Genomic DNA, 11,900 nt, shown 5'->3' on the forward strand with positions numbered 1-11,900 from the left:
CAAATTCACTGATTGCTTTTCTGAAGTAGAAGATGGTAAGCTGGAGGATATATGCATAATTTTTATATGATTTTTTATTGTAATGTCTGGGGTGCATGAGTATTTAATCGAACATTTCCCCGTAGGGATAGTGAAAACAGGATTCTAGGCAAAGCTTCAGTAGACACTTTAATCAAGAGGCATCCTTTTCATGACACACATACAGGCTGCACTTGTATGTATCCTTCATAGTAGTAGAAATTAGGCTTTTATATTGAAAGAATTGTATGGTTTGAGCTTTGGCATTTACTTTGTCATTCCATTTGCCTTTCCAAGTAAGTTATTAAGGCCTTACATCTGCAGACTATAGGACCGTGGACAGATTAATAAACTGTTTTTCAAATATTTTCACTCAACACAGATGGACTTGTTATCTATCCCATTGTCAATACACACACAATCCTGCCTTTAACTCAATGCCTCATAATGCTAAACAAGAAATGATCGCGACACCCGATAGCCTTGTTCTTGACGAAGACAAGCCCTGTGGCTCCCCCGCCGAACAGAGGGGGGTGGGAGTTCTGCTACTCTAAAGGATGCTTGCTCTGCAACTCTACTGATGAAGCCGCTAACAATGCAGAATAGCTTCCTTGTTTACTTCCTACGGGCTCTACATAGTTGGGATGGCAGAGGGGTTTACATTCATGTCAAGTTGATACCCAACTGGGACGCTGGCCGCTTAAAATCACCAGCAGTAGAAAAATACAAATGTTCCCTGCAAAGCATTTCAACCCCAAAGATGTAATTGTAAAAGTTTATTCCACACAACAAAAGACTTGCTCTTTTCCAGGAACTGGAAATATTAAACTAAAAAGGCATTGGTAATATAAAATGCTATTATTGAAATTGGTTGGATTGGAAAATATATGAACAAACCTTAGAACATTCAAAGCATACCAATGTAATTAGCTTGTGTGTGGCAAATATATTTACAATATGCAAAGTCCAAGTTCCATATAAACTGTACAACAATCCATCCACAGGGTGTTAAGGAGGGTTAGCAGTTCGGGGTGAGTGGTTCAATGACCGTGGGCTGCGAAATTACATTGGAATGGGACTCTGGTGATACTGAACTGTGAAGACATTGGCAACATCAGTGGAAGGGAACGCATAGAAAGACAAAACAAAGAACAGACATTTTCTCCCAATCAAAGTTGTCTTTTTGTCAATTAAAAAGGCAAGACAAAAAAAGCAACGCTAGACAAGAAACGCAACCAAAATATTCTTTGGAATCCATGGTGGTTTGTGTGGGCTCACACAGTCATTCATCTTGGCGGTTTCACTCTAGAGAACCCTAGGCCTTCTTCATTTTGCTGAGGATGGAGCTGCCGTTCTCATTTTGAGAAGAGTCGCTTTTCTTGCTAATGGCATGGCCGTTGCTGGTGCCGTTCTCGCTGTGCTTGCCGTTGGTGTGGGCGTGGCCACCGTTCAGGCTTCGCTTCAAGTCTTGCTTGGGCAACCGCTTGCCCTTAACGTATGCCTGGATCCAGAAGTTGGAGAAGAGGACGAAGAAGAAGGTGCCGTATACCCAGATGAGGTGAATGACCATGGGGAACTGGTAGTCACAGGTGTCCATGAAGTAGTACTGTGTAGCGTGGAGGGAGACCAGCACAAACTGGACCTGTGGCACCGCAAAACAAATTCACAACCATCCATGATATGAAAAAAAAAATGAGAAGAAAAAAGAAAACAAAAACATTGTTTTGAGTTTGCGCTGAACGTACCAGCTGAATGGCGGTCATGTACTTCTTCCACCAGAGGAACTTCTGGAAGCGGGGGCCGGCCGCGGAGAGGCCGTAGTAGAAGTACATGACGATGTGGACGGAGCAGTTGATCATGGCGTGGAAGGAGCCCATTCCACCTGGAGGGGTGAGACAACAACAGGGGGTTACCATTATCCCAACCCATGCCCCGCCCCCCACCCCCATTCGATGCATGGGGTAGTGCACGTGAACAGCCATCCTACCTGGGGCGTAGGCCACTCCCCACCACCAGGTCCAGGGCATGAACGAGTGGTGGAAGATGTGAAGGAACGTGATCTGGCCGTCTTTCTTCCTCAGCACAAAGAAGATCTGAGCCGCACAAAGAGGGTTGAGGTTAGATTGAAATTGGGAGTTCCTCAAACCAAGAGGCCTGGCCCTGATTTCATGCCGTGAAACCATTGAGCATCCTAGTCTGACTCACCGTGTCCATGAGTTCAATGATTTTGGAGAACCAGAAAAGCCAGGCCACCCTCACCATCTGGTAAAGAGAGTGGACACACTTTACTATGTCTGAACCACACACAACCAATGTTGCTGAAGAGCCTTTTCTGTTGGGGGGGGGGGGGGGGGGGGGCATACCCTTGTCGCTTCAGGACTGTCGGAGGTGTCGACGGGATCACATTGCCAGGTGTAGGTGCTCAGCCAGCCGGACATCAGGAACTAGAACGGAAACCCTTTGAGTCACTCCATTTAGCGTCACTAAAGAATGTATGCATTCCAATACGGAATGTTCGGTGACGGCAAGTTCAAAACATACAGCCCGCACCCTGTCATAAACCCCAAGCATAGACTCATTTAAATGTTCAGGATTTGCCATATTATCATTATTATTTTTCATTGAGGAAGTGAGGGATTATCCAAAACCCCCTTATCCAAAACCCTTTTACTAGCGAGATTTTCCTGCCCAATTAATACCTTTTAAAATCCTGGGATACTGACCTCGTGGACGATAAATATTGACAGTGCCACGAGGGCAAAGTTGTAGGTGATCATGGCTTCCTTCAGCTGCAGGGGCTTGCGGTTCGCCATGACGCGAGGTCCGAGGTACAGGACAAAGAACAGGTAGCACAGCAGGATGGCGGACATCGCCACCGGGGTCTGCATCAGCGGATACATTGTCATGCGTGGATCTGACAAAGGAAACAATAAATGATCAGATCAGATGAAGGAAGACACCAAAGGGCAACAGATATATATATTAAAAAAAAAAAAAGTTTTCAAGGCAAGTCAATTTATAAAGCACCATTCAAACACCGTCCATGGTGATTTACAGAGGAAGGAACATTAAAATCAACCCACCGATCCCACTCAGGAGGTAGTCGTAGATATCCATAGCGTGGGAGCCCATCTCCTGCAGCATCTTAGTGTTCTTGTTCTTTGGAAGACAATGACCTGTGGCAGAAGAAAGTGTGGGTCTTATACCTAGTTTCAGACAAAGCAAAAAAAATACCACATTTTCCAAAAGCCTGTCCCGTTATCATCTTGCCATTGAAAATAGATACACACCTGCCAATGGTGATAGGCCATGGCAAAGTCCAAAATATAATATCAAAAAAAGATGTGTGGCAGTTCACCAGTCACATTTCAATTTGCAATTCAAATGAGAGCAGCGTAATCGCATTAGGCCAAAAGTATTCAACGGGATACGATCACTCCAGAGGAAAAGGGGTAACCTTCATTACTTCGCACATTTCAGGGAACGCTGAAATGCGCACAGCTGGAAACACAATTTTGACCACTGATGAGCAACCAATGAATGACTGAGTTTTTCAGCTCATCAGCTGATTGCCCAAAATGTAATTAAGGGTAGAAATGAACTGAGGGCAGGAAAACTCAGGCCCAGTTAACAAAGGTTTCTTACAACACCAGGACACCCAGTGCAGCTAGGGCTGCTCATCTGATATGGCATGACTTGGGAGGGGAGTTGCCCTGCAACTGGGCTGATCCTGCAGCAAGGACACACGGCCTTCCCACAGCAGATGCACTTTAGAAACAAATCCTGGAGCATGTGAAACGCCAGATTTACGCCAAAAAAAAAAAAATTAGTTTTATATCTACACTGATTCTGAAATGACCTTGGAAAGGTGACAACAAATTATCTTTTGTGTAGCGTTTGGAGCCGGACAACTTCTTATCTTTCGGAATGCTTGATGAGGCAATGTCGGTTTAACTGGGCCAACTGCACGTGACCTAGGAGATCAAACTTAAAGCCAAATAAAATCTCCACTACGTACTAAAACGTCATTAATCAGACCTAAATCAAGAACACGCATACTGTCAAGTGATTGGTATCTTTGGTTTGCAGAACACAAACCTGGAGGGTGGGTTTCAAGAAACAAACCCGGAGACTGATACTCAACACGCCTTGGAATGACCAGACGTGTCATGCAAATTCCTACTAATTGATAAGAACACATTTTTTGTTTTAACCATATCTCAGAGAGATGTCATCACAGGAGATACCTCGTTTAAAAAAATTCCAGGGCCCACCTTCCAAAGCTATGCTATAATCGAGACGCGTACAGGAGGCATATTTTACACCATTACCTCCCATCAACTGGGCTAAAGGTCATGGATATTGTGCAGCCCTCTTTTGCCTCATCAGCAGAAGTGATCACTCCTCAATACAGTACATTGGCATGGTGGAGCTTGAGAGAAGGCCGCCCTTTATCCACAACCAGGTACAAACATAAGACTCTTAGACAGTACGGTTACACCTTACATTACCACATGAGCACCCTTGTGTCTGTGGTGGTGCCCACACACATCGAGTTGCACCCTACAAAGAACATCAATCTTTTTCTAGTTTTACGGGTTAATTCAGTCATCTCGTTTGAAATCCGTGATATATTTGATATATAGTGAAAATATTTGTCAGCTTGAGCTTGAGTACTGTTCCAGATTCACCATATGACTGATGATTGAAGTCGGCCTACTTTACCTCTACTTACTCAAAGACTGATTGTTATATTTTTACACAGCCTGTAACACCTTTACACCTCGTTTGTGACCAGAACATTTGTAAGTCTTCAAATCGTCAGACATATTGCCACCCACAGGTTTTCAAGATTCGTGCCAGTTTATTCTACAGTGAGGGAATGTGGTAGTCAGAGGGTTAGTCTTGGGACCAGAGAGAATCCTTCCCAAAGACGATCTCCCAATGCATGAATGAATATGGCGTGCCCGTTTAGATCCAGTGTACGGACAGGACCGTAGGAATGGACTGAACACTGTCCCCTCACAGTTCACTGCACAATCCCCCATCTTGTAACCCAAGAACTATCTGCAGTTAAGGTCAGCTACAATTGTCCCCATTGTCTGTCATCTGGCCAGTCTACTAACAGGTTTATATCTGGTCACCGGACTAAAACTGGCTAACAGGCAGTTTCCTACAAAGTGGTAAAACATTCCCTAATGATAGTTGATTGAAACAGTTGACATTGAACGATATTCAGTTCCACGACAAAGACTGATATAATGCTACTGTAGCAAAACAACGTTCAACGTACTTCAACTGACAAACAATCATCTAAAAACACAACCACCACACAATTGTACATTGAGGGCACTTAACCTATCTCACTGAGAATACTAGAAGTGCGTAGATTTGTGCTTTGCTCAAAAGGTACATGATATCAAGGGAAATGTAAACACAATCTGACCTGGGCCAAGACCTTGCGTACACCCCTATCCATTGAACTATGGGCTACCATGACAACCACAGGGGGTGGTTGCTTTGACTTCTACTACAACCTCAAGGCTGGGTACGGCTAGAATGGAGGGGGAGGGCATTTGTCATAGGCAGCAATGAATGTCCATTCTTGTCAATGAATCATGGGTACAGAAGAAACACGATGTAGGAGTTAATGATGAACCATAGGTAAAGAGGCAGGGAGACGACAGACCCCGTAATAAATTAATAAATTGATAACCAACCGGGTGCAGCCGTTATCGAACACATAGTGAAGCATCTGTTCCCTCGTTTTTCAAACTGTTCCTTAAAAGCAATTGCACTGTGTCTAACCTAGCAATTGTAAGTGCTTGGCACTCGTTTCGATGATGATCTGTACTGTACCCACAAACGTACCTATTGTAAGTCGCTTTGGATAACAGCATCCGCTAAATGCCCTCAAACTAAATGTAAATGTAAGCCTGACAGTCCTAACGAACACTACCGCTTCCTGGGGAACAGATACAGAGAACAGAGAAGTTGGAAACAACCAAACCTGTGCTGGCAAATCAACCGACTCACATCCAACCCAAAGAAACAAGTGCCGGCGGGCCACTCAAGTTAGGTTGGTTGTATCGAGGAAAATGACGTCAACCCCCCTTTGGGGATTAGTACACCAAAACAAGCGTACCTCGGTGAGTGTGAAGTCTTCAAGGCAAGGTCTCCCAGGTGGCGGAGTCTACCCAGCAGGACACGGAAGTGCAAAACAAAGCAGCAGCTGAAGAAGACCAGAGCAGCAGCAGCAGCGGACACAGACAGCAGCCAACACAGAAGGGCAGAGAGAGAGAAAGAGAGAGAGCGAGCAAGAGAGAAAGAGAGTGAGAAGGGAAAAAAGTGATCAAGTGTGACTGGTACTGCACTCCTCAGATTCTCCGCCCTCCCTGACTCACACGGCGGATGAATAACTAGCTCACAGAGAGGGAGAGAGAGAGAGCGAGAGTGAGAGGAAGAGAGTACAATGGCAATGGGTGGAGCAACAGAACGAGAGAGAGCAATGAGAGCCATGTCCCCGATTTCTATCCACCAATGGAAGAAAAAAAAGGTGAACAGAACAACACAGACAAGCACACCTAAAAAGAAAGACCAAAGGCACCTCAGCATGAGCTGGCCTGTGGGTTTCAGCGCGGGGCAGGCTGATAATATTATTCACACACACGCTGCCGGGATACGGTTACCATGAAGGGGGCATTGTTACGACACTAGCGGCTAGCTGCCACGCCAACACCCAGAAAGCAAAGACAACATTTGTTTACAAAGTACAATCGACTCAATATCCAAGTATTTCCATGCTTCAAAAGCGTTAATGTCCATGTGGTTGGCGGGGTGGGGGTGGATTTCTACTCCTCACCGAATTGTTGAGATATCGCGCCTAAGTGTTTCCCATCCCTTCATTGCTCTCGGCTTAGGCAAATGCAAGTATAGATAATAGAGATGCACTAAAGTTCACTTAAATTCTGCTGAATAAACAAGAAATTGCAACAGAGTTTGTGGACTGCATCACAAATATACTTTTATTAAGAATAATGTGACTTATGTCAACCAAACCTCAGAGTAGGCGAGAAGCTTTGTAATGCCAGTAGTAACTACTTAAAGAAAGCATTATATGGGTCTTTCTGTATTGTCAGATGAACCGTCAAAGACAGTATTTCTATGCAGAACTACAGCAGATTTTCTAAAACTGGAACAACTCACTTCCCCTCGCAGACACACCCAACATGAGACACCTTACCTGGTTTGCTGAACCGCACACACAACACGTGAACCAGTTGCACTAATTTAAATGTTAAAGTAGCCTACTGTTGAACAAAGGCTACTCAAAGGATTTATTCAAAGCATGTATTCAAAGTCCTTTGCTGTAATTCAAACGATGGGTTTCCTACATACTGCCCTGGCATCTTTGATGCCTAAGAAGCAAAAAAGATGCCTTGGGTGAAACAAAATTAACACCACGTTCATCTGATCATCTCAGGCCTAGGGGGCATGCGTGCTCAAGTTAACTTTACAAATAAAAAAACACAGGGATAGTCATAGATAGGTATTAAGGACCAGGCGTCAACTGTCATTAGTCAGTAGATATACTATGATTGACAGCTGAAACGGCAGGTTCGACAAGCAACTAATAACTCTGAGGCGGGGAGATGAGACGATATGATAATGTACCCTCATTGCCCCCACACTCCTCAAGGACAGCCAACAAGGCCAGCGAGGGCATGAATGGTTGTTTATACTGCTAGCCAACGGTCTTCCATCAAGTCAGAGATTAGGAAATCACACTTCAGCGATTTGTCGTCCACGTTGTCCAAACACACACATGATGTGGTCATGTCAAATCCAATGGTTAGGTCAACTGCTGTTGAGGAGGGCCGGAATGTAAAAATCTATTGAGGAATCATAAGTGGTACTTGGAACAGAGAGTTCCTGCATCTTAGAATGTAGAACATTGAGACATTTTGGCTGAGCGCCCAATTGACAGGTGTAGCGAGAACAATACACATTTCTCAACAGGATTCAGAACTGGGCCTCAGGGATACATGCCTGCCTCAAACGAACGTTGCATAGCTAATGTATTAAGACCATTAACTTTGTGTTGGGCCTTCCCAGTGCATACACAGGTGAACCGTGCACACAAAGTCAACTCCCGTCCGGAAGGAGCGGCAGTACACACAATTTACTCGATGAACACGGGCCAAGGAAATCAATATCGGCCGCGAGTCGGCGACAGGACAGAGGAGTACAAGCGTCCCGAACTATCAAGCCACATTCCGATCACACAAGCGTTGTGGCTCACCAGATAAAGAGTTATTCATTTAGTGGATCTGTCAGCCTGCGGTGACAACAAGCGAGACGTAGGACGTCTGCTCTCGGTGACTTCTGACAAAGGAAGGTTCACTGTTGATGGTAAAGAAAGATGTGTAAAGTCGACGCCTAATGGAAACCCCAGATATACAAAGGCTTACCAGGTATTATCGACAAACTACATTTGTTACACAAAAAGAGTAAACTGAACTCAAACTTGAGCGACCACTTCTGTATCCAAGAGCAACAACCCCCCCCCCCCCCCCCCCCTCCTTACATCAAATCATGATCGATTCATGTTTGAAAATGAGCAAAGATATCACACATCCGTATTCAACTCCACGGCAATACTACCCGAAAAAACAACCGGTTAAACACTAAAACTACAGGCAAACATCACAGAGAAAGAAAAAAAAGAGAGAAACAGAGAAAACATCTGACAAAAAAGTGACAGAGTTTGTCCTCCACTGGAATGTTGATGTATGGTGGCGGCCCCCCCCCCCCGCCCGCCCCTCCCCCCGCACCTCTAGGTTTCAATGACAATAGGGTGGTGTAGGATAGGGTGGCGGAGGATGGGGTGGGGGGGGGGGGGGTTTCCAACGGCTACCTGCCATTGTTCACACAAAGCAACCAACGCAGAAACCTGCCGAACGTCCCTTTAATTTAAGCCCGTGCACCTTCGCCGCAATGCGACTAATTGCTGCTTGTGAGGCGCGTTTGTGGAACAGCAGAGTCTCGGCAGCTGTTGGAAGAGTGCACAGCACGTCACACCGCCGCCTCGGATCCTCTCGGAGGGTGGAACTGGAACAAAGGTCGGACTTCTGTAGGACATGCCCTCAAATCGTATGACATGTCGTGATGTCAGGACTAGCCGCTTGGCGGTATGAGAAGAATGATAACAAACTTGTAAGAGGGAGTGATTGAATGCATTTTCAGCCCACGCAAGCGTTTACTGCTAGTGACGTACTCCATGTAGCGGTACCTGATGTTTTTGGGGGTTTTTTTTAGAACTGAGGTGGCAGAGCGACGCCTTGTCACTCGTTTCGGAACAGAGTTGTTCTACAGAGGGCCACTCGATCAGCAGGAGGCTTCCTGAATGGTATTTTTAATAAGTGTGTTTAAGGACAATCGAGTACTGCTGGTCCGGTTTGTGTTGGCCAATTAGACGCTTACACCTGCGGCCTTCCAACCACACAATGGTTTGCAACAAAATAAGCAGTGACAGAAGGAGAACCACCAATTTCACAAAGATTTGAGCTCGACTATTAATGGTAATCCTTGACCCTCCCACATCTCCGAGGCCCCATATCATGATAAGAATATTGACCAAGACCAAGCCCCTTATCATGATAAGAATATAAGAGAGCGTAGCTCAATCATATGGTTGTTTGGAACTTTCTTACCAATCCTTACAGGATATTTGCCCAACTTTAGTAATTGTATATTTACATCAGTAAGAACCTTTTGGGACATCTGTCATTTGATTCTGTGTGATACATAGATGAATACTTTATTGATCCCCAGGGGAGGCCTGCACAATATATTTTCCATGTGTAAAGACTGAGGGTCTTGTATACACAACCTCTAACATAACCGGAGACTGGCTTTGTTTGATTCAGGTGATATGTTCTTCATCCTTCCATGAGATACACGCCCTTGCATTACCCATGCATGAACATACATCCAAACAGATATGGACAGATAATCACCAAGGGGCGACAGGGTTCAGCTGGACAAGCAGGCCTGTAGCCAGATCGGTCAAAGAGCATTTGGAATAGTGTGGCCTTCTTGGTTGGGGAACTCTCCTTAGCACTGTGCCTGTATGATTTAGCCAGAGATGTAATAAAACGATTTGTTTGATGGTTGTTTATATAAACGTTTCAATAATTGTAAATTGCCTGTCTGCTATATCCAATATTCCATACGAAAGCGGAATAGTCAAACAATCTTCAATTTACATTCAAGTTCAAATAAAACCCGTCTTCTCGATGAAATACAAAAATGACCCCCCAAAGGAATTAATCGAAGAGACTAGTCTCGAGTCCGTTCCCCTTATCAACATCCCCTTTCTACCTGCCTTGCGTCAATTGGCGCAACAGGCTGGCAAGGAGACGGAGGGCAAATGATGAAGCAATGACGGCGCTGAGGGAGTCTGCGTCATTATGAATTCCTGACCTTGAAAGGGTTTCTGATGATATGGAGTTCCACGACCTCGAGTTTGGGTGGGTAGGCTACATGGGGCCTACAGACACAGGTGATTCTCCGAATAGCCGTTTAACCCGCTTCGCCAAGGCGCCGAAATAAAATGTTAATCAGTCGAGAGACGGGCTAGGGTAGAACACTCATGCCGCGGTAAGGTTGTAGTGTTTCCAAGTGTTTCAAAATCACTCCCAAGAACAATTGACCTTAAAGCACATCCAGGTCAATGTAGCCTGTGTTTGACTCTGTAGCACAGGTGCTCAAGGTGGCAAGTAGGCTAGGAAGAGAGAGAGGTTAGATACAAGCGCAGCGGTTCAAGAAATTCAAAAGGTATGTCTCCAAAAACAGGCTCTCGTCAGAATCGACCTTTGCCATTGCCTACTGAATTATGTAGATTCTGCGGCTCTGGAACGATTCAGGCCCGTGGAAGCGTGCCTGTGCCTAACTTTAAGCCAATCAAACAACCCGAATCTACGAATGAATGGGACAGCCAGCAACACATGGACACACTCTTTACAAAACGACTATTGATACGGCCTCATCAAGCAGATATCTTTGGCCGCTAGTTGCTTGCTTCCGGGAAGTATTAAAACAGTTTACCGCTGAAACACGACGAAACGCATCATAATTCACGCAACAAGTATGCGTCGTTAATATATTTAATACTCACTTGAAAGAAGGAGGCAAAATAAATAAGTAAGTTTAAGCGTCTTCTGGGACTCGCTTGTCTTTCCAACCGCTTCCTCGTCGCGGACGCGGCGTTATAAAGGGATCTTGTTCTTTGTGGCCCAGCCCAAAGCCACTGATGGAGCTGCTAAAGGGGGAGTCATACACGCACCTACTCTGCTCTGAGCGCCTGATACGGAAGTGCTAACCTGCCGTTATACACGCCACATGGGATTTCTTTCTTTTAATCTTTCTTAATTTCCTTCTTTCTCTGACGATCTGTATGTGTGTCATTAGCTTACTTATTTCACCTTTATCCGGCCTTATCCGATTTTTTTTTTTTTTCAAACCGTTCACGATTATACTCTTCACTTATAACAAGAGTTTGGCCATTTACGCACATGGTGTGAGTTGTGAAGATGCAATTGCTGCACAATTATCTTGAAGAAAAGTACAACTTAGTCCTCAGCTTAGTCACCTGAGTTTAATGACTTTATTGTGGCAGAGAGCATGGTCCAACGTGATCCTGCACGATTTCAGCGCGTCACCGTCTCAACCCGTCGGTTTTCCGTACACCTGCTGGGGCACGCGGATACTCTGGAGACCATCCTTAACACGTGACACCCGGTCACGTGATCAGGATCCTTGAGGAACCACGTCCTGTAACCGAAAAGAGAGACATACACACACCCACCCACCCACCCACA

The 11,900-nt window shown here is 45.1% G+C and overlaps 1 protein-coding gene across 2 annotated transcripts; it reads right to left on the bottom strand.

The window, feature by feature from the left end:
• Positions 1–150: 150 nt before the first annotated feature.
• Positions 151–11,694, bottom strand: elovl1b (ELOVL fatty acid elongase 1b). Of its 2 annotated transcripts, none has more exons than XM_060067969.1 (8): positions 11,198–11,694; positions 3,102–3,194; positions 2,742–2,932; positions 2,382–2,462; positions 2,224–2,280; positions 2,006–2,111; positions 1,764–1,900; positions 151–1,660 (listed from the first exon to the last, which is right to left on the bottom strand). In XM_060067969.1, the coding sequence occupies exons 2-8, from the start codon at positions 3,160–3,162 to the stop codon at positions 1,334–1,336; spliced, it is 960 nt and encodes a 319-aa protein (XP_059923952.1). In that variant the 5' UTR covers positions 3,163–3,194; positions 11,198–11,694; the 3' UTR covers positions 151–1,333. The 2 variants fall into 2 exon arrangements, with proteins under 2 accessions (XP_059923952.1, XP_059923953.1); XM_060067970.1 differs by lacking the exon at positions 11,198–11,694 and adding an exon at positions 6,164–6,471.
• Positions 11,695–11,900: the final 206 nt, after the last annotated feature.

This window comes from Gadus macrocephalus, chromosome 12 (assembly GCF_031168955.1).
Source record: "Gadus macrocephalus chromosome 12, ASM3116895v1".
Taxonomy (NCBI): Eukaryota; Metazoa; Chordata; class Actinopteri; order Gadiformes; family Gadidae; genus Gadus; species Gadus macrocephalus.

Excerpts from the sequence above, each read along its gene's own strand:
- elovl1b (XM_060067969.1), bottom strand. The coding sequence starts at position 3,162 with ATGCTGCAGGAGATGGGCTCCCACGCTATGGATATCTACGACTACCTC. Across the intron at positions 2,933-3,101 it reads CTACCTCCTGAGTGGGATCG|ATCCACGCATGACAATGTAT; the intron begins GTGGGTTGATTT and ends TTCCTTTGTCAG. Across the intron at positions 2,112-2,223 it reads TCATTGAACTCATGGACACG|ATCTTCTTTGTGCTGAGGAA; the intron begins GTGAGTCAGACT and ends TGTGCGGCTCAG.